The 22,981-nt window shown below is 42.7% G+C and overlaps 1 protein-coding gene across 1 annotated transcript in view; it reads left to right on the top strand.

Moving 5' to 3' along the window:
- The first annotated feature begins 814 nt into the window (after window positions 1-814).
- syt7a (synaptotagmin VIIa) overlaps window positions 815-22,981 on the top strand; it is a 120,782-nt gene continuing 98,615 nt past the window's right edge. Inside the window, exon 1 of the mRNA XM_061774605.1 lies at window positions 815-956. Coding sequence (XP_061630589.1) covers window positions 923-956 — 34 coding nt within the window. The 5' untranslated portion in view covers window positions 815-922. The remainder of the gene's footprint in view (window positions 957-22,981) is intronic.

The following is a 22,981-nucleotide window of genomic DNA, read 5'->3' as shown; positions in this document are numbered from 1 at the left end:
TCCTAATTATTTCTGCCAAACTGCCGCTTGTTGTGAAGTGAGTTGAGTCACGTGCCACAACACAACGCTGGCATCTGAAGTTTGCAAGGCAAAGCAGAAAAATTGAGCGATCGACGGCTCATATGTTGAAAAACCCGTAAATCGGATCTCTTGGAACTCAAGACACTACTGTACTAATGTTAATTGCTTTCTGTGCCAAGGTGCCCTTGAGCAAGCCCAAATAAATAGATTGAGAATACATCAATACATAACAAATGAATACAAACTGCTCAGTGATGTGACACACTTGATAAAGCAACAGTACTGGGTGTCAAATAAATTATTAAATAGAAATATATTGATACACTTCTTGTGTGTGTGTGTGTGTGTGTGTGTGTACAATGCAAAGGTAAACAATACACATTGACACCAAGCCCTGCAGTGCATCTGAGTGAATTTCTTCGTTTTCATTTTTCTTTTTAACCAATCAGATGCAAGAGCATTTTTGTCATCCACCGAACGCAGTGGACAAAATCCACATGCATTTGGGGAAATTTAAAACAACAACAACAACACTCTTCTGTTTTGCCATTTGACCATGACATGCTTATTAGGAAAGGAAGGAGGGAGTCCGAAAGATGAGAGAGGAGGAGTAGGAGGGAGCTCGTCAGAGTATCCAGAAGCCTGTACCTACACACTCTGACTCTTAGGAGGAGACACACACACACACACACACACACACAGAGAGAGAGAAAGAGAGAGAGAGAGAGAGAGAGAGAGAGAGAGAGAGAGAGAGAGAGAGAGAGAGAGAGGCTGTGCAGGAGCAAGACAACAATAAAACAGCTCCAACTACACCGGAGGAGGAGTTGAGGAGTACACTGACACCGCTACGAGCTCGACATCACCACCTCCAGCATCGCCTGTGCCGCCAACTCCAAGAGCCATGTATCTCAACAGGGAGGAGAACAATAGCAAAGGTAAGCGGGGTTGTGGTGGAGGGAGGGACTCTGACACTTTCAAGGTGTTTCGCGAACGAGAGGACTCAGAGGAGGGGCGTCCTTTTGACACCGCGCTGTCGCCACAAAGTGTGTGTGGGGCTCTCATTATGTAATGGAGCAAGTGTGCATCTTGCCTACCGTGAGATGCGTGCTCGTTGACCTGTTGTTGGGGCGTGCGTGTGATTGCAATGTTTTGCACATGTTTAAGGACAACACTGTGCAAGGTCAAAGCACCCTCCTTCCTCCTCCCACTCCCCCTTCAATGAAACCCAAAGTGTATTCTTTGTCAAATAAATACATCATAATAATAATAATTTTAAAAAATGCTACAGATGCTTTATGCTTTACTGGGGGAGAGAACAGTGCAGCAGCCATGGGGGTAAAAGGGGGTGTTTGTGTGTGTGGTTAGGAAGGGAGGGGGGGGGGGCATATTTGAGTAATCTCCCACGTGTTTCTGAGGCGTGATTTCTCCTCTCATCACACGCCACTAGTGGCCCCTGCTGTTAGAACGCCGCACATAATGCTAATTGCAGCCTAAAAAAAAAATCTTCAGGTTAGAATAACACCTGCTGCAGAGGAGCCAGAGGAGGAGGAGGAAATGGATGGTGTAAAAAAAAACAAGAAAAGAAAAAAGGCAGAGTGGCAAGAGCCCTTTTTGTTCATTTCACTGGACAACAGCATAGTACAGTACTGTACGTGCATGCATGTGCAGGCGGTGGAGCGTATCGGATGCGAGATGTGGGCATGTCTATTTTAGTCCTGCAACTTGGAAGAGGGAACGTTCAAACATGTTACATTTTAACGTCTGCACTGAGAAAATCACTTAATAATATGACCTCTAAGAAGATGAATGGCTGCACAATCAATTTATTGGCACACAATGAGCATTGCACCTGCAGGATGTAAAAATTATGGCTGGTTGATCCTAATGGAAAACAGCAGCCACTCCTCTGTTTCGAGGTTCTCATGCAGGACTTTTGGTCCCTTGTCAGAGGTAACCGCTATCTCTGGTCAAGTTCATCCACAAATGTGTTCAGTGCGGTTGAAGTCAGGGTTCTCTGTACATTCTTCCACACCACAGTCACGCTCGAGCAGAAAATAGGCCTTTCTGTCAAAGTCTTTGTTATTAAGATTGATGGGGCCCCAGAGGTCTACAGTGTATCCCCTTTTTAATGGATTAAGAAGTGTGTCCCAATACTTTTGTCTACAACCCTAATTCCAATGAAGTCGGGGCGTTGTGTTAAACATAAATAAAAACAGAATACAATGATTTGCTAATCATGTTCAACCTATACTTAATTGAATACACTACAAAGACAAGATATTTAATGTTCAAACTGATAAACGTGATTGTTTTTAGCACGTAATCATTAACTTAGAATTTTATGACTGCAACACGTTCCAAAAAAGCTGGGACAGGTGGCAAAAAAGACTGAGAAAGTTGAGGATTGCTCATCAAACACCTGTTTGGAACATCCCACAGGTGATCAGGCTAACTGGGAACAGGTGGGTGCCATCAGTGGGTATAAAAGGAGATTCCCTGAATTGCTCAGTGATTCACAAACAAAGATGGGGCAAGGTTCACCTCTTTGTGAACAAGTGTGTGAGAAAATAGTCGAACAGTTTAAGGACAATGTTCCTCAACGTACAATTGCAAGGAATTTAGGGATTTCATCATCTACGGTCCATAATATCGTCAAAAGGTTGAGAGAATCTGGAGAAATCACTGCATGTAAGCGGGAAGGCCCAAAACCAACATTGAATGCCCGTGACATTCGATACCTCAGGTGGCACTGCATCAAAAAGCCACATCAATGTGTAAAGGATATCACCACATGGGCTCAGGAACACTTCAGAAAACCAATGTCAGTAAATACAGTTCGCCGCTACATCCGTAAGTACAACTTCAAACTCTACTATGCATAGCAAAAGCCATTTATCAATAACACCCAGAAACGCCGCCGGCTTCTCTGGGCCCCAGCTCATCTAAGATGGACTGATGCACAGTGGAAAAGTGTTCTGTGGTCCGACGAGTCCACATTTCAAATTGTTTTTGGAAATTGTGGACGTCGTGTCCTCCGGGCCAAAGAGGAAAAGAACCATCCAGATTGTTATGGACGAAAAGTTCAAAACCAGCATCTGTGATGGTATGGGGCTGTGTTAGTGCCAATGGCATGGGTAACTTACACATCTGTGACGGCACCATTAATGTTGAAAGGTACATGCAGGTTTTGGAGAAACATATGCTGCCATCCAAGCAACGTCTTTTTCATGCTTATTTCAGCAAGAAAATGCCAAACCACATTCTGCATGTGTTACAAGAGCGTGGCTTCGTAGTAAAAGAGTGCGGGTACTGGACTGGCCTGCCTGCAGTCCTGACCTGTCTCCCATTGAAAATATGTGGCGCATTATGAAGCTTAAAATACGACAACGGAGACCCCGGACTGTTGAACAGCTGATGCTGTACATCAACCAGGAATGTGAAAGAATTCCACCTACAAAGCTTCAACAATTAGTGTTGTCATTTCCCAAACCTTTATTGAATGTTGTAAAAAGAAAAGGTGATGTAACACAGTGGTAAACATGACCCTGTCCCAGCTTTTTTGGAACGTGTGGCAGCCATAAAATTCAAAGTTAATGATTATTTGCTAAAAACAATAAAGTTGATCAGTTTGGACATTAAATATCTTGTCTTTGTAGTGTATTCAATTAAATATAGGTTGAGCATGATTTGCAAATCATTGAATGGTTGTTTGTTTATAATGTGCCCTGCGATTGGCTGGCGTCCAGTTCCGGTGTACCCCGCCTCTCGCCCGGAGATAGCTGGGATTGGCTCCAGCACGCCCACGACCCTAGTGAGGTTAAGCGGAACGGAAGATGAATGAATGAATGAATGTATTCTGTTTTTATTTATGTTTAACACAATGTCCCAACTTCATTGGAATTGGGCTTGCATATGTAAATCAACATGGTCTCAAAATGAGCTGTTATAATAGCATTTACAATCCACTTTGATTTTATTGGCTATAGGCTTAGAAGTTTCGCACTACAATGTAGCACTTATTTTTGTCAATGGTGATTTGTAAGCTGTGATGAAATATACAAGTAGTGGCTCCTCTTGAGTTTGTGTTGACTGCATCAAATATCGTGAAAGTCATACAACAATGGTGGCATCCACAGAGACAATATAAGAGATGATATAAACTGTATTTGTATTTATTATAAGTTATACCAGATATTGCCATTCAATGCAACTGGTTTTGCATGGAAACTGGTAAATGTGTATATCAATGATTCTCCCACACTAGTTGTATGTGGGAGATTCCTCTAGTGGTGCACCAAATAATTACTTAAGTGTTCAAGCTGTGTGTAATTTTACAGTGGTTGAAACTGTTTTTTACTCCAGTACTGTTTAGTTTTATTTCACTTTTAAAGCTATAATCTGCAATTTCTGGCACCCCCTGCTGCTTGAATTCAGGATTACAACAAAGCGGTCCGTCGCTTCGATATGACGAAGGCTATGCCGAGTCCAACTGTCCCCGTCTCCCCCTCTTCCAACCACTCGCAGATGCATATACACCATCGTAGTGTATAATAGAGCTGTTGAAACCTGCAAGATAAGTAAAACTGGAGAGGGAAACTGTCAATAGCATACAAATACGTTCTTTAACCACGGCGTTGTTACAGTACCTTTTAATGTGGAGATATAAACATAGATTTCCGGATTCCCCCTAAACCATTGAAATAATGTAAATTAGACTGTAAACATATTATTTTGTTTTACAACGATGCTTAACTATATTTATAATGTACCTGTGGATAAAAAAAGCAAAGCCTCTGGCCAAAATGTACACGGGCGGTATACGTACGTATGTTTGTGCCTCTCACTGGCTGTTCAAATAAGCGAGCATCTTTTAAAATACAGTATCGCTCCCATGTCCTGATTCTTTAGCAACCTGCTTTTTCCAATTATTAATCTATTTTATAACATTATAGTACAACATAATATTTGTGCAGCGTCAAAGGTGTGTCAACATATGCAATGGCTCAATGTGCTTAATCAGCATTTTGTCATCTCCTCTCGTATTGGCTTTGGTGAAATTTATTTTTTTAACCCCAAAAAATTGTGGAGTTCAGCTTTAAGTGCAATGCATTTAATCTTTTAGAACAGTTTGTTTTCAAACCTTTATTTTAGGTATGCTCAGGACAATTGACATTTGACGCCCTTGCTACTAGCAGGTCATAGTGAGTTTAAAGAAATATGACAAAAAAGAGATATTTTTGAAAATTGCAAGCACCCCTTTAATATCAGTGCTTCCAGTAGAACAAAGATACTGTAGACAATGGATGTCAAACCCCTTACAGGCTTGTATTATTATTATTCATTTTGTCTGTCACTGTGATGTCAATATGGCAAGTACACTCGTTACAGTTTGGACCGAAAGTGGAGTGGTGGTTTAGTTTGGATTCTTATGTGCAAGCCTCAGAGTGATGTGTGTTTATGGACCATTTTGTCGAAATGAGTTGACCTGAGAGACAAATGGAGTCTCTATTTAAGAAATAAGGTTTTGACGAGGCTGGGGCTTTTCTTTCAAGTTGGCTGGGGAGACTTGATACTTGATTGACATGCAGCTAATTGACTCTGTTAAAAAGGCCCTCTTGTTTGGCAGGTGTTTCCCTCTTGGCTCCTTTATATTCATCCCGTGTCCCAAGGCAGCGTGGCACGGAGAGGGAGAAAGGTCCATTCGGGACATATTGGTTATGGAGGATTAAGGGGGACAGTGAGGTCAAAGAGGTTTATCATAAATGAGCCTGAAAACCACACAGGGTCAAATCAACTACAGAAAATGTTTTGGGTGTGTCATTGCAGAAGAGAAATGTCGGGGGGAGGGGAGGAGGGATTGTGAGGATAATGTGGCACTCTTATCGTCGCTGCAGTCTGATGGCTTAATGGTTTCTTATTTATACCCACTGGGAAACAATCAAGAGCTATTTGGACTATTGGCTGATGTTTAAAATGCACAACGATGGTTGTTTTCCTGAAAGCAACTATATGTAATTGGGTTCTTGGAATGCTACAGCTGTCTGACAACAACTCCTACTACAGCTTTTAAGATTTGACTATTTGCAACGTGTCTTTGCTTTTGAGAGGGTAAGGTGCTTACAGACTATTTAGAACTGAAAACAGATGAATACAAAAGTTGTATCCTAAAGTGGGGTGCACATAAATCTTTAACATTCTAACAAGTTTTTAAAATGATTTTTAAGACTTGTGACACACATTATTCAAACAATTGGGTACACATAAGCAGCATAATTCAAAATGAGTGAATATTGGCAAAAAAATAAAATAAATTTGAACATTATATATCTTGTCTTTGTTGTATATTCAATTGAATGTAGGTTAAAAAGGATTTGCAAATCATTGTATTCTGTTTTTATTTACATTTTATACCGTCACAACTTCATTGGAATTGGGGTTTATAATTTGGCATCATATGAATAAAATTTGAATTGAACCGAATTGAATTTGGACTTGCTTGGATACTGTAAAAACAAAAAAAGAGTTATAACACTGGAAAACAAATGGCATTTATTAGCCCGTCTATGGCATTTTGCATTATTTGTTTGCAATAAGCTAAACTGACTTATCCAAAACAAAGCTATGTGTTTGTTTGAAATACAGAACATATAATTATCTTTGTTTTATATTTACTTTTCCGGTAAACTTCTACTGGGAGTGGTAATAAACAACGTAAATTGTTCACTATTTGTCAATCTGCTGCTTGTTGCAAATAGAGTTGAGTTCACTGCCACCATAAAGCGGTTGTATCCCAAATTTCTGCTTGCATGTCAAAGAAGGAAATGGGCTGAATGACGGCTCTTTGTATCTAAAAAACTCATAAGTTGATTCACTTGTATCTCAAGGCACCTCTGTATTTGAAAGATAGTTGTAGAAGACAAGCAGGTGGTGCCCATACACTGTATGTCGTGCTTCTTGACAAAGTGACATTGCCAATGATTGTCCTCGCAAACATCTTATAGCGGTTCCTGTTGCTTTTGCAGGTCTGCATGAATAGGGATCATTTTGATAATATCTGTACGGGAAACAAATGGTACTTAAATAGTGCTTTGTCAACTCCACGCAATGGCCAAATCGCTTTACAAAGGCATTCACGCACACATTCAAGTCAGCAGAGTTTCTCTTCCCGTTTGATTTTCCAGCTGAAGCAAGACAACCAGTGTGATTTTATTTATTTACTTTTATTTTTGTTATTTTTTTTTACCTCTTTCATTTTGTTATCTCAGATGGAGAGTTGTCGCATTGGGAACACATTGCCACAGATTTATTATACGAGTGCTCTGGCACCCTGCACTAGCTACCTCTTGAATATGATTTATATTTAATTATGTCAGGGTTCTTGTTGATTCAAGTTGATGCTAGTCACATTATGGGCGCAGGCCCAAGCCTCCAGCCAAGGATAGTGATCCAAATGACTTATTTTTGGCACACAGAACAAGCACTAAGACAGCTCCTCAGGTAGAGTGTCTTATTTTCAGGGACTTTTGGCAAATAGATGTGCTTGTGTTTAACCCAATTGCAACACGTTGATTGTTATATATAAAAAAAGTGAATTTGAGATTCCAATACATTTTATTTTGTCGTCTTGGAAAAAGCAGATAGAGGTTTTACAAGATATCCATCAACATATTGATAACATTTTGTACTGACTTTTTACAATGTTGGTGATTCTTTAGTTTTTCATGAGATGCACATAAGCTTAATGTGATATTGTTTGGCAAGAAAGACAGGAACATTAATAGTGGTATTTGCCATGTAAAGGAATGTTGCATGTCTACTTGGAGACAATGACTATGTTGTATCCCCTGACCAGTGGTGGTTCTAGCTTGAATGGTGCCATGTGCAAGACCCCCCTGTTAGTTGTTGCTTGTTTCCCTGTAGTAGTAGTAGTAGTAGTAGTAGTAGTAGTAGTCATGCATACATGTTAACTACTTGTCACATTTTGCTATAATCTTGTTTGTACCGTGAGGAAGGTAATGTTCTGTTTTGAGGCTAGAAAGAGAATTGGTTAATAAAGAAGATTCATTCAAATGATTGGTTCACTGAAACATTCAAATGATTCGTTCACTGAATCATTAAGTGCTTTGTCATTCACTTACCGATTCAGGCTTGAGAGTCACATACACTTAGTACGTTCACTTACAGAGGGAGACTCACCAAGGGGGCGCAAATGCTCCAAACTAACGCCAGTGGTTGACATGACACGTAGCAATTATTTTTTTGTTATGGGGCGTACATGTGCCCCCCAGCAATGCTGCCTTGTGTGGCCACCATTTTCCTTGATTTCACACATACTGATTTAACATTCCTTGATTTAATACATACTAATAAATCTAATATTTATTTCATTAGACACAGGTCAAATTTGACTTCGAACAGGCCTCCGTGTACACAAACGTAGCAACTGTACAAAAGAATTACATTTGAAATACTTATTTTATTTTCAGCAATCAAATTTAAGGGTGAAAGAATGACTTAGGGTATTTTTAGTGCTTTCCCAAACCGTATGTAAGGGTTCAGTGAGCAAAAACACAATGCTAACGCTAATATGTGTAATACTAATTTTCACATTTGAGTAGCATATAACTATGTCCGGCGGCACGGTGGTCGACTGGTTGGAGCGTCAGCCTCACAGTTCTGAGGACCCGGGTTCAATCCCCGGCCCCGACTGTGTGGAGTTTGCATGTTCTCCCCGTGCCTGCGTGGGTTTTCTCCGGGCACTCCGGTTTCCTCCCACATCCCAAAAACATGCATAAATTGGAGACTCTAAACTACCCGTAGGTGTGACTGTGAGTGCGAATGGTTGTCTGTTTGTATGTGCCCTGCGATTGGCTGGCAACCAGTTCAGAGTGTACCCCGCCTCCTGCCCGATGACAGCTGGGATAGGCTCCAGCACGCCCGCGACCCTAGTGAGGATAAGCGGCTCAGAAAATGGATGGATGGATGGATAACTACGTCCCTTTATGGCAGGGCAAGATTACAAGTAAGCAAAGTAACTTGTGGTTGAGATACTGAGATAAATTAATGTTCCGGAAAACAGACAAATTACTTGACAGTAGGAAGAGCCATTTTTAGAGAGAGACAACCTTTTGGCGTCCCTGAAGGTGCATCTTTATGAAATAGATAGATTTTCTGCTTGTCAAGCCTATAACACATTATGAATAAAGCATGAATGCTGTCAACGTGATAACCACAGATTCATTAGAAGTAAGCATCCTTGCCTCATTGAATTCTTTTATTAATTCTTAATTATTCACATTCTCCCGAGGGAGTGGAACACCAAGGGTACTGGTGGAGACAGGCTTAAGCAGGGACACGTGGAATGTTGAGTGGATCTTGAGGGACTGTGGGAGCTTCAATTGAACTGATGTGGGATTGATGATTTTAGTAATTGGAAAGGAACCAATAAAACGCGGAGTGAGCTTACAGGATTCTGTTTGGAGCGGGAGGTCACGGGAGGAGAGCCAAACCATCTGACCCACCTTGTCCTCATGCGTGGGGGAGCGTCCAAAATCCGGCAGCTGCTTATTCCTCTTGGCAGATCGAGTCAGAGCCACCCTGACGTCCTTCCAAACAGACTGGACCCGTCGGAGGCGATCCCTCACCGCGGGAACTGCTACAGTGTGCTCCTGTTTCGTGAACAACGGTGGTTGGAAAGCGTAACATGCCATGAAAGGAGACATACCTGTGGTGGAGATGGTGAGGGAGTTGTGGGCAAATTCAATCCACAGGAGAAAGGTCCTCCAGAAGGTGGGATTGCATAGGGTAACGCAGCGAAGAGATTCTGATTTGCCCGCTCCGTCTGGCCGTTGGACTGTGGATGGTACACAGAAGACAGACTGGCTGCTGCGCCCACCTCCTTACAGAACTCCTTCCTTACATTGGAGGAGAACTGAGGACCTCGGTCCGAGACCATGTCAATGGGCATTCCGTGGAGTGTTAAACACGTGAATGACAAGGAGGTTACCGGTTTCAAAGGTAGAGAGTAGCTTCGGGAGGGGTACCTAATGGACATATTTGGAGAACCGATCAATAAAGAATGATAGTGTTACCTTCAGAGGGAGACAGTCCGGTTACAAAGTCCAAGGCGATGTGGGACCAAGGGTGGTTCGGGATAGGTAAGGGGCGCACCAGACCAGCTGGGGGCAGATTTGAAGTCTTCCCTCGGGCACAGAGGGAGCAGGCTCGGACGAACTCCCGGGTGTCTTTCACCAGGCTGGACCACCAGAAGTGCCGTTGTATGAATTGGATGGTGCGGGTGATTACGGGATGACAGGTGAGTTTTGACTTGTGTCAGAACGTGCCGAATTGGGTACAAACGCCGGTCAGGAGGTTCAGTCTTGGCATCCGGTTGGGTTCTCTGAGCATTTTTAACCACCTGCTCGAGCTCCCAAATGGCTGCCCCAACGAAGCAAGAGAAAGGAAGGATGGGTTCAGGGGCCAGGGAGTCACGAATATAGTCCTCCATAGCCTTTTTTCTCAGGGCGGGAAAAGTTGAAGAGGCTGAAGGGGAGAGGGGCTCCCGGCAGGAGATCAATAGTGCAGTCATAAGGGCGGTGGGGGCGTAGTGAGATGGCAAGATCTTTACTGAAGACCAGAGAGAGGTCGTCGTATTCTTCCGACACACGAGAGAGGTCGACTGCTGTGGCAGGTCAGCCACCTGGTTTGCCGGAGGGCGGAATGGCAGAAAGTAGACAATGAGAATGGCAGAAAGGACTCCACCCCGTGATCGATAAGTGGGTCCAGTCGATGGGGGGTTGTGCTTCTTGAGGCAGGGGATTCCGAGGACTATCGGAGTCTCAGGTAGGGAATGACAAAGAGCTGGATGGTTTCCTGGTGATTACCTGAGGTGAGTCGAGTAAACGGAGCTGTTTGGTGGGTGACAGGGGAGATGAGTCGCCCGTCCAAGGCTGTGACCTTTTTTGAAGAAGGGAGGGGTTCGATAGGAAGTTGGAGCTGACGTGCTAAACCGATGAGAGTGGGAACCGGAGTATTGCAATCAGGGCCAAAGATAAATGAGGAAACGGTCATGCGGCAGGGAGAGCTGGGAGAAGTTTTAGTTTGTTGACTAGATCTAGAAGCAGACTGAGGCGGACGAAGTAGTGGAGAATGGTTTATTATAATCCTGTTCAGGGTAAACATCTCCAAGGCGTGATGGTGGACCGTCGGGTCAAGGAACGTGCAGGAAGCGAGGGGCGTGAGCAGGTGGGAGAGCTTGGCGGTGTGGCTGGAGGGGACAGTGAGGCGGGGGGCACGGAAGGAGCACTGGAGGTAAGTGCGATTGCAGGAAGTCAAGTAACTTACAACAAGAGTCCGAGCTGTGTACCTCAATTGAGTGATAATACTCTGGCGGTGGAATCCTGGATCTCGCAGGCTTATATGCAGGCAATTGATGAGTGCTGACTGATGACAGGTGCGCGGCCAAGGTGATGCTGATTGCTGGGGAGAGAGAGGAAGAGAGAAAGAGGCAAGGGGCAAAGCGCCACCCAAGCTCCAAAGGAGGAACTGCAGGGCACAGATCATGACACAGACAGCACTAAAATACAGTGGAACCGCAATAGAGTGGACTAATATGGTCGTACGTTATAGCCGATTGTCCGGTACATTGAAGCCTTGTTTTTGCGGCCATATGCACCCCTATTACTGTACAGTACAAAATTAATGTTTGGTGCATTTTTTCTTGGCCTAAAATGGCCAGTACATTCATTCCTTCATTTTCCGTACCGCTTATCCTCAATAGGGTCGCGGGCGTGCTGGAGCATATCTCAGCTGTCTTGGGGCGAGAGGAGGGGTACACCCTGAACTGGTTGCCAGCCAATCGCAGGGCACATACAACCCCAATTCCAGTGAAGTCGGGACATTGTGTTAAACATAAATAAAAACAGAATACAATGATTTGCAAATCATGTTCAACCTATATTTAATTGAATACAGTACAAAGACAAGATATTTAATGTTCAAACTGATAAACTTTATTGTTTTTAGCAAATAATTATTAACTTAGAATTTTATGGCTGCAACACGTTCCAAAAAAGCTGGGACAGGTGGCAATAAAGACTGAGAAAGGTGAGGAATGCTCATCAAACACCTGTTTGGAACATCCCACAGGTGAACAGGCTCATTGGGAACAGATAAAAGGAGCTTCGCGGAATTGCTCAGTCATTGAGGCCGGATTTGAACCCGTGTCTTCATAACTGTGAGGAAGATGTGCTAACCAGTCGCCCACTGTTCCACCATACCCAGTACAGTACAAAGTTATTGTAAATAAATATAAAAAAGCTTAAAAATGAAAAGTTTCAAAATGTATCCAAACTTACCGCTGGTGTGCTTTATGTCGACATTAATGGGCATGTTCGGAAATTCACTCACTACCTTTAGCGAGAGGAACTCCGTAGCGCCCAGACTCAGTCTGAGACTTCAGAAGCTCAAACTGACAGGACAGGATGAGAGCTCTCTGCTATGTGTTTCTGAGCTTTCTGCCTCCTGTCAGTGCAAATGTTGTTTTGGGGGTTTTCCCACTATTTCACCCATCATTTGAACAATTTAGTGTAGCTTGCTCTCACACTCTTAACTCAAGTGACCAAACCAAGCACAGAGGTGAAATGTTAAAACACTTTCAGTATGAGCAAAATACACAAGCAACAATGAGGACAACAGTATACAAAATGGATGGATAGATATTTGAATATACAGTTTGCACCCAAGTCGTGCCAGTAGCGGATCTAGCTTGAATGCCGCCCTGTGCGATGCCCCTCTAACTTACTCCGTCTAATGGGCACCAATGTACCTTAACGGTGATTACAGTAGTTATTATGCTGTTCTTCTTAAAGTACAGTGAACCCCAGTTTATCTAGGGAATACGTTCCTGAACCACCTGCAAAAAGTGGAAATCTGCGACATTAAGAGACCATATAAAAAACTTTTTTTTTTCTCAATATAATTTTATCGTTTATACTGTAGAAACGTACAATAGCGGGGATATAGATCAGTGAGATCCGCGGGCATATTTAAGTCGCCTGTTTCTGTATTTAGTAACGGTATACCGCTAACGTTCAATGCTCTAGTCATTGCTGAGTCCTCTTCCGCAGATAGAGACGTATCCCTGCGAGACTATTGCACCACTTTTAAAGGGACCGGCTGTGACGACGCCCACAACAACGCAGACGTCCCACTTTAAAATGCGTCCATGAAATGAGCAAAAACGGGTCTAGAATGCCTCCTCGCAGAGTTATGTCAAGCGCAGCGCTGGATTTGTGCCAGTCACGAAAATAGAACCCTTTAACTTATAAAAACACACTTAAAGTTGTGAAAAGAAACTTTTTAAACACACGTTCAACATTTGAACATAATAACAACAAATTGCAAGCACAAAATGGATAGAACATACTGTACGTATTTCAGTGTCTGCGTACATGCATGTCCCTTGAACAGGCGGGGACTAGTTGGGTGGCGTGTGATGTTGGGGAGTTTGCTTGTCTGGTCATGAGCTGTGGCCAACAGCAACCCCTGAGTTTGAGATTCGTGAGTGTGCACGTTTGTGTTTTACTGGTTTCTCTGCATTGAATAAATGGCTGAAAAGTGCCTTGGCTCTCCTTTCCCACATGTGGGCATTACAGTAATTATGTACTGTGGAACCTTGGTTTTCACATGCCCTAGTTTTTGTAGGATTTGTTTTTTGACCATTTTTTTTTCCCCATCTAAATTTTTCATTTCCTGGAATCGATGCACATTCAACTGAAGCATTACATAATTTGTGCATAAAGGGTTGAAAAGACGGCAAGGCCAATTTCCTCAATGCAAGCTTTTATGCAAGAGTAGAAGTCTTCGATGAAGGTAAAAGTGATGTTCAAAGTAAATTTATCCACTTCATTAGGCATTCATATTTATGAAAGCTTTAGCTATTCTCTATAAAACATTTTTTTGTTAATATTTTTGGAAGGGATTAATTGATTTACATTATTTGCTATGGGAAATATTGCTTTGGATTTTGTATGATTCGGTTTTAGACTTTCTGGAATGGATTAAACACTAAAACCAAGGTTCCACTGTATACTACAAAAAGTTAACCCATAAAAAAAGAACACGGAGAACACTGTAAATACTAACTACTGTAGTTGTAGTCTAATTGTGGCCTCAAAGATATTAATCCTGAAATATGCTTGTAGCACTAATTGAAGTTAAACGGAAAAGGTATGACTTTTACAAATTTTATTTTATTACTAATTATATTCTTTCCCCGGTTTTTCTCACATTTCCTTATTTACCTCACACCGTTCCATTTGTGTCCGATTGCTGTATTGATACCAGATGTGTGCTGGAAAATGTCATATTACACAACAGCAGGCTGAAGGGAATATATTACAATGAGTTTGCGCATGCCATGTGCAAACACAATCCCTCCATAGACCTTCAGAGATGTACGAGGTGCAGGAATTGGCATAGGAATGGCATAATTGCGTGAGCGGATAATCAGCACTTCAGTTGACATTTAATAGATCCTTCCATCACTTCAGCTTAAGCTTATTTCGCTTTGAATGAATCGGCAAAATGGTTAATAGGTTCGAATTTATGATACAGATGGATGCTAAGCCATTGGGAAAACCTCAAGAGACATCTTGGAGTCGGAGGAGTAGGCTACAATGGCGTCGTGGCGGCAATTAGACGCTTTTGTTGGAACACCTGCAAAGAAATGCTGATTCAAACCTGCTGCCACTTGCGAGCGCTCCTCTTCCTCTAGTGGAACAGGAAGCTGTATCACATTCATGGAAAATGTGCCTGCTAAGAGGTACAATTGCATTCGTGATTGTGAAGGAAGACTGTGCAGAAGCGACCTAAAATATGACTAATGTGAAAGTGGCTAGCATTTCAGATGACTTTCAAAAAAAAAAAAAAGATAATGAAAATGTCTCATTACTTGTTGGCTCTCATATGAAATTCATGCAGGTGGTCTGCTCAGAAAACAAGGAAATAAGACTTGTTGATAAGGGGTTCGCAGAGTGGGAGTTATTTTTACAACTGACTCTTACTGCTGACTTGATTGCAGAGGAGGAGGAAGCGGGTGAGTTTTCTCTCTCTCTCTCTCTCTCTCTCTCTCTCTCTCTCTCTGTCTGTCTGTCTCTCTTTACTCCCTTTCTGCCATCTTCTGTCCCTTCCTCGTGTGTGTCTTGGGAACGGAGTAAAAAAAAAAAAAAAAAAAAGGGGGGGGGGGGGGTAGAAGGGAAGTGCGCTGCTTAACATCAGCTGGCTGGGCAAGAGTGACAGAAAGCAAGCGGATGAGAGGCAGACGATAGAGTGGGAGTGTGTGCGAAAAGATGGAGGGAGCTGTAGAGAGGGAGAAGGAAAGAACAAGCCCTGGAGTGCTAGCCAGTCAAGGTCACATAGAGGAGAGGAGAGGAGGCCTTTTGTGTTCATGCCTGTGTGTGTGTGCGTGGAAAGAAAGAAGGGAATGGGGGGGGGGGGGTCTACGTGGAGGAGGGATGGAGAAAGAAAGCAGAGTTAAAGATGAAAAGAGCTTGTAATCTGGATACAAAACAGTCATCATATTTAAGATTCCTTTAGTCCTGCTGTTTTTTTGTTTTTTTTTACAACAGGGATGCCTTTATGAATGTGTAGCTATGATGTATGAGCTCTTGTGATGTGTACAGTGAGAAGGTAGTGCATCTCCTTCAGGTATAGATGTTGTTTAACCATTGCGTCCTGTGGTGGGAATCATGTGCCACCCCAGTCTCATTTTTTTCCCCCACTCTCCCCATTTGCTGACACCTGCTGTCACATTGAACCTCATCAGCTTTTTCATTGTCGATTTGATTGTTGTTGGTTTACGCTGCATTCCGGAATAGCGGGAAATTTGGCGCCACCCGAATGGGAAACATTCAGACACATTCACACTTCAACTTCAGTCATGGACGTCGTGTCCTCTGGGCCAAAGAGGAAAAGGACCATTATCGCCGCAGTTTAAAAACTAACATTTGTGATGGTATTGGAATTGTGTTGTTGTGTCTTGTTTTGTCAGTTCTGGATCGGGTGACGGTGCTCTGGTGGGTCGCAGTCTCGGCTTCCGCCCGCTCTCCTTCTCCACCTCTTTTCAGAAGATGGTCGTCAGATGATGGACTGGATTTTAATTTAAACTCTTCAAGTTTTCAGGAAGCAAACTTAGACTAAGACTTGAATACTTAAATAAACTAAAAGACGAAAGCTGGCGCTGATAACTGTATCGTATATTAGTTGGTCTCAGCATCATTTATAGATTTTTTTGAAATCTAACTAAGTCATGTAATATAACTATATGTATTTTAGTTGTTAATAGGGTCTGGTGTTTTCTAATATAAGTAGTTACTAAGTGCTTACTTTTTTTAATGGTGTCTTGAGGTTATGAGGTAGTTATGGTATTTATCTCCCTCTTGGGGGCGCCATCGGTTTATTTGGGTCCTGCCGGCGGGTGCCAGTGGATACTTTCCAGTTGGCATACGTAAAACATCCGCGTGACAGGCTTGTACCAAGTTGGGCCCACGTAATCGACCCGTCGGCTACTTTCAGCTACACAATTGCTTGTTGACCTTCTAGAGTGTCAAAGTGTTACCCGAGTAAGCGAGGCCAAGGAGGTGTTTTTTTTACTTCCCAAAAGGTAGCCTGTGAGAGGCCAGCATATTTTACATTCAGTTAGAAGATGAATAGTCATGAAGAACAAAACATAATATTAATTACTTACAATACTAATATTCCAGAGTGTGAGTGCACATGGCATGGGTAACTTGCTCATCTTGAAGGCACCATTAATGCTGAAAGGTACAGTACATACAGGTTTTGGAGCAGCATAAGCTGCCATCCAAGCAAATTTTGGGATGGAAGCAGGGAAGTCCCTGCTTATTTCAGCAAGAAAATGCCAGGCCACATTCTACATGTGTTACAACAGCGTGGCTTTGTAGTAAAAGAGTGTGAGTACTCGAATGGCAACAGTCCGACCTGTTTCCCATTGAAAATGTGTGGTGCATTTTGAAGCGGAGAATACAACAACGGAGACACCAGACTGTTGAGCAACTGAAATTGTATATCAAGCAAGAATGAGAAAGAATTCCACCTACAAAGCTTCAACACTTAGTGTCCTCAGTTCCCAGAGGCTTATTGAGTGTTGTTAAAATGATAGGTAATGTAACACAGTGGTAAACATGGCACTGTCCCAGCTTTTTTGGAACGCGTTGGAGGCATCAAATTCAAAACGAGTGAATATTTGCCCAAAAGCAATAAATGTATCAGTTTAAACAACCAATATCTTTCCTGTGTATTGTATTCAATTGAATATAGGTAGAAAATTATTTGCAAATCATTGTATTCTGTTTTTATTTAAATTTTACACAACTTTCGAACTTCATTGAAATTGCGGTTTGTACATCCCATGCTGGTAGTTGCCGATTTACCCATTAAAGAAACACTAAATGCGTGCACGCAAACTGCTTGTTCTCAGTCAGCCTATCTCAGCTGACTTCGGGTGAAAGGCAGAATACACCCTGAACTGGTTACCAATCAGTCGCAGGGCACATATAGACTCTCACATTCACACCATCACATTCGTCTTCTTATTATTATCGTTATTATTCTTATTATTATCCATCCTTCCATTTCTGCACCGCTTATCCTCAATAGGGTCGTGGGTAAGCTGGAGCCTATCCCAGCTAACTGTGGGCCGGAGGCGGGGTAGACTCTGATCTGCTTGCCAGCCAATCGCAAGGCACATATAAACAAAATACCATTCACACTCACATTCATACCTACGGGCAATTTAGAGTCTTCAATCAACCTACCATGCAAGTTTTTGGGATGTGGGAGGAAACCGGAGTACCTGGAGAAAACCCACGCAGGCACGGTGAAAACATACAAACTCCACACAAGCGAGGGCGGATTTGAACCCCGGTCCTCAGAACTGTGAGCCGGATGTGCTAACCAGTCATCACCATTTTTTAAAATCATCCCACTAGCCATGGTACAGGTATGGGGGGCACATAAACGATCAGGAAGGGGCTTGTCTGCAAGTGCCAACTTTATGGCACAGATCTGTGATCTCCTCCCGAGCCGAGTTTACATGATCCGCCCGTGGAGGTCTGCTCGCAATTCCTTATAAACATACTTTGTGCAATTCAACCTTCCAGACTCAAACTTAAGCTTCTTCTTACGCCAATTCAAAGACTATCAGCGCGCCACTTACGCACAGACGCAGACGTCCCATTTTTTTGGGGGGGGGGGGGGGGCTTGACAATATTTTACCTTCGCCTGGCGCCGCCATCTTCAAGTCATGTGAACGGAGGCGATTTGATTGGCCGCATTGCAACGCATCTTCCTCCGCAGTGGTGCTGCTCAAGTTGCGTGCACATGGTGAGTTTTTTTATGGCTTGTGATTGAAAGGTGAGGGATAGACTTTGCAATGCCTCGAAACCAAATAAGCAATGTAGAACATGCATGGACGCCTGTTGCTCCACAGCTGAGGATAAAAACTAATGCGATTCATCATGATGTGCTTGATTGGAGGAACCAGTGAGCGCTGCCTCTATAAACACATTAGCCCTGTTTGCATGTCACACCCAGGAGAGATGGCGTAAGCGAGCTGTTGCCAGAGTGGTTTGTAAAACCAAGGACCTAATGTGAAAGATCGGATGTGGCTTGGCGGCTGCTGTGTCACTATCTCTGCAGCGATGGTGTGCGGACCTCTGATAACGTATGACCACTTAATTTGCACGAGGTCAAGAGGTCCCCTTTTTGGTTCCTCGGTCACCCTCGGGTCACTAGCATCGCCTCCTTTTTGCTGCTTCAGACAGTTTATCTAAATGCGTTATTTTATCTTATCTGGGAATTGTTCCTTTTCGCACCCTGTAAGCCTATAAAAGGCAATCACCATCACTAATCCATGTGAAACCTCTTGTGGTCACACAATCACTCTCAGTTGAAGACTCCCAGCAAATGATCCTGTTGACAGACATCATTAGGATTTCGAAGGGCAATTAACGATTTTTTTACTCTATGATTTCACATTGTGAGAGTCTCTTTTATTATGTGTTCAAAGCTGTAATTTCACTAATCTTGAAAAGACTGTGGAGGTGACCCTTGGACAAGAAGATTGGTTCTGGTGAGAGACAGAGCTGTGACATAAGAGAGACACTTGGCTGGAAGTAAATCGTTGTGTTGACGTGGCGCTGTTCATCGATCAAAAGGTCGTCTTAACTTTAATTGACTGGAAACCTCCACATCTTTAAAGGAGAGTCATGTGCTTTGATAGTTTATGCTCAAAAGAGTACAAAAACAAAAGAAAGGGACCTCCGCTTCTGTGAATCCAGGAACTAACTTTATCTCAGTCAAACGGATGTCATTGAACTGAGCAATTCATATTATGTGAAATAAAAAAAAATCCTGAACCCCGGAAGATTTTTGGTTTGGTTTCAGTACAGCATGTTCCCAAACTTAGTGTGCATGCTTGGACTATAATAGTTTATTTTTTTATTAAATTATTATTATTTTTTTTAAGTTTGTAGCTTCGCTGTCCTTGGGCATTTAGTAAGGAGTGTGTGGTTTTGTGTGAGCCCCCACCCCCAGTATCTGGCAAGGTAGTGAGACAGACAGATTGGGCTGCGTGAGTGCCATCTCCTCAGCTTGGCTGCCTGAGCGTTTCTCCCTCGTTCTTCCTTCCTCGCTCCATCTCATCTCGCTATTAGCTTGCTTCAGTGGTGGCCAGCAGGGCAGGGGGCATTTTTCTCACGTTATCTAGCTAGACCCTCTCCCGGGATTAAATCCACTCACTGTTCCATGACTGCCGTGACAATACCTGATGGGTCAGTCGCAACCGTCCCCACCCTTCTCACCATGTGCTGTAAACACCTCACACCTTGCGAGGCTCAAATGCAGCATGTCTCTGTGTGTCCTTGCATCAGTGTAAGCCATTAGAGATGGTGTTTCACACTTGTGCTTCTTATTCAAACACCTTATTTGAAAGATTTCACAGAATACTTGAAATGTTCCTCATCAAGCTCTATGTTGAGCCCCGTCCCCACCAAGTGCCACAGTTCAATTTGGCTCTCTTCATTTGAAATGGTAATTCTTGATTTGACTTGTTTCTAACACTGGTGTTTGCAGGTGGGATGGTCATAGCTGCGTCAGCTACGCACCGTAAATATTATGACATCATGCCACTGTGTAACAAGCCAATGAATAAGAAGAATTTGATCCAGTAAACGAAGGATAAAAATGGAGGGCAATTGTGCATTTAGTGTTTTCTCCTTGGCATCAATCCATTTATCCAATTTCCTCAATTTATCCCGGTTTGAGTCTTGAGGGTAGTAGTCAAAACCAGGACGCCCCGACTTCCCTGGCCTCATCATGCAATTCCACCAAAGGGGAATGCAATGTGTTACCAGGCTAGCTTTAAGAAATAATCTAAACCCAGTTTTCACTGGGCAGTATGGTACATAAATATATGATATGCGTTTAAATATTTTACAATGCCAAGTTTACCAAAAAAACAATCCAGACCGTAGCATTTCTCAACATGGTTTAGGGCTACTGGTTGCAATAGTACGATACAGCTCCTGTGTGAAGGATGGACACACCGTTGATTGGTGCCATTTAAACAGCTCGGTGACTGAGAATATTTTAGGCATTTTGCAAGGTTGTTTTTGTTGCATTATTAGCTAGTTACATGCTCTCTACATCAGGAACACATTACAAATAGCTATGATGTCCACAATGAGAAAAATAAAAATAGCGAGAATTGTGTTATAATTCCGACAATAACATCAGTATTGTGAGAAGAAACAAATAGGAATACTATCTATAGTATTTCATTATTTGCAAAAGCTCTAACTTTTCCCCCTGAGGTGGAAATTTTAAACTGATCAGGGTTCACCACTACCTTTGTGAACCAAACTGAATTGTAGCCCTTTATTTGTTCAAGCGCTGGCTCTCTCAGCTCGACTGGCTCTTCTCGAAATGGAGAAGTAGTGGCTCAGAGTCCTTTGCCATATCTCTAAGGGCGAGCCCAGACATCCTGTGGGGGAATTATTTCTGCTCATGATGTCGTCCTTTTCAATCACTACCCAAAACTTGTAGCCATGGGGTTGGAACGTCGGTCAACCGGCAAATCAAGCGTTTCACCTTTTGAATCAGCTCTCTCGTCAAAGAAGTTTCGACTGAGAAAAAAAAAAATTATGTTCGTGCAATTCACTTTTGCTGCACAGAAGTGACGATTCTTTGTTGATCAATCAATGGACAGCAGTTTGTCCAGCTTCGCCCATTCGGTATCATACCACAGTGAATGGTATGCCAATGGAACGGTGCCAAAAAAGATGTACGGTACAGAACAGTTATCTTCATACCCTATGATTGTTTCCTAGCATTTATTGAGCCAAGGCACCCATTTTCCATGAGAAAAATCTCCCGGCACAACACCAAACTAAAATGAAAAAAAAAAGAGTATATATACTGAAATAATGAGGATTTTTGTTTCAATTCCCTCACAAATTTGGGCCTGTTTAGTTGAACAAAAGTTGATATACTGTACTTACAGGAAGCCATGACTTATTCAGGTGAAACAGATGGATATAAACAGGTGGATATACAGGTTAATGGTACCTTCTGCCATATAGTGGAAGAGCATTTAATTGTGCCTGTAACTATGCAGCGCTGGCATAGATGGATGAACAAAGCTAAATTATTGGCAGTAAATGAATAATACTTTTCTCTTCCCACCAATTAAGTGAAACTGGGTAACGTGCCATGGCAAACCAGATGATCAGTCACAGCACACCAATGTGCCGTGACACTGATTGGGAATCACTGCCCCTGCCCTGTGTGACTTCTGACAATGGAGACACATCAAAAAAGTACTTCCGGTACCAAGCTGAATTAACTGTACTCCGTCAAAAATAAAATCTCGATGTTATCTGCACGACTTGCTGGGCTTAAAGATAACCGTTTGTACAATTTCCAGGGTCAAAAAGGTGTTCCTAAGTTGTAAACGTAAGGGTACCAAACAACTACCTATGAAAGTACCGACCTAAGACAAGCCATGTATGATTTACTTGGGTTTATGAGCAATGTCCATGTCTAAATATGTAATATTTAAGGGTTTGAACCACTGTCTTCTGGGCTTTCGCGACGGCTTGGTGCGCCATGTGGAGTGAGGTGGAGATGAGGAGGAGCAGGAGGTGGAGCAGGCAGAGAGGGGAGTAATGAGCCAAGCCAGGAAGGACAGATGAAGTGGGACATTTGGGCACAAATACACACTCGCGTCTCTGAACTGAAATGTGCATTTACTGGGCTGATTGGAAAATTTAAAATCTGGTGTGGGAGAAAACACACTCATGGGAACGAGCGTGATTGTGCCTGTTACGACTGTGCCAAAAAGAAACAAAAATCATATCGCTGATGACTGGAAGACGTTATTGTTCTCGCTTCCTCCCACTTCAAAAAATTATGACTTTTATTGTTTTTGATTGCCCATCAGTCATCTAACTTTTGTAAGCGTCATCCAGTGTTTGCTTTGGCAGCAGGGAGAATTTGTGCATCTGGAGGAGCATAGTGAATTAGAGGCAAGTAATTGTGCATGCATGGGAGCAAGCGAATGAGCTCAGCCATGGACCTACTAGAGGCGAGATACCCCAGATTGGCCAAGCAATGCATCCCACATTGGTTTGAGCCACAAAGCTGAAAGGGGCCTTTTGTGCCACTCTTCCAAACACACAAATGACTGGCTGGAAAAATAGCATAGATTGGTGCCTTGAGATATGGTTGACTCAACTTGAAAGTTTTTCGAGATATGAGCCATCGTTCGACCGATATATTGTTTTGGCTTGCGAGCTCACACTTGAGATAAGAGCGCCGTATTGTGGCAGTGAACTAAAGACACTTTACAATAATCATAATTTTGGCAAATATTGAACAA

Source organism: Phyllopteryx taeniolatus, chromosome 5, assembly GCF_024500385.1.
Source record: "Phyllopteryx taeniolatus isolate TA_2022b chromosome 5, UOR_Ptae_1.2, whole genome shotgun sequence".
NCBI classification, from domain to species: domain Eukaryota; kingdom Metazoa; phylum Chordata; class Actinopteri; order Syngnathiformes; family Syngnathidae; genus Phyllopteryx; species Phyllopteryx taeniolatus.
This window is presented reverse-complemented; position numbering and strand designations above follow the sequence as displayed.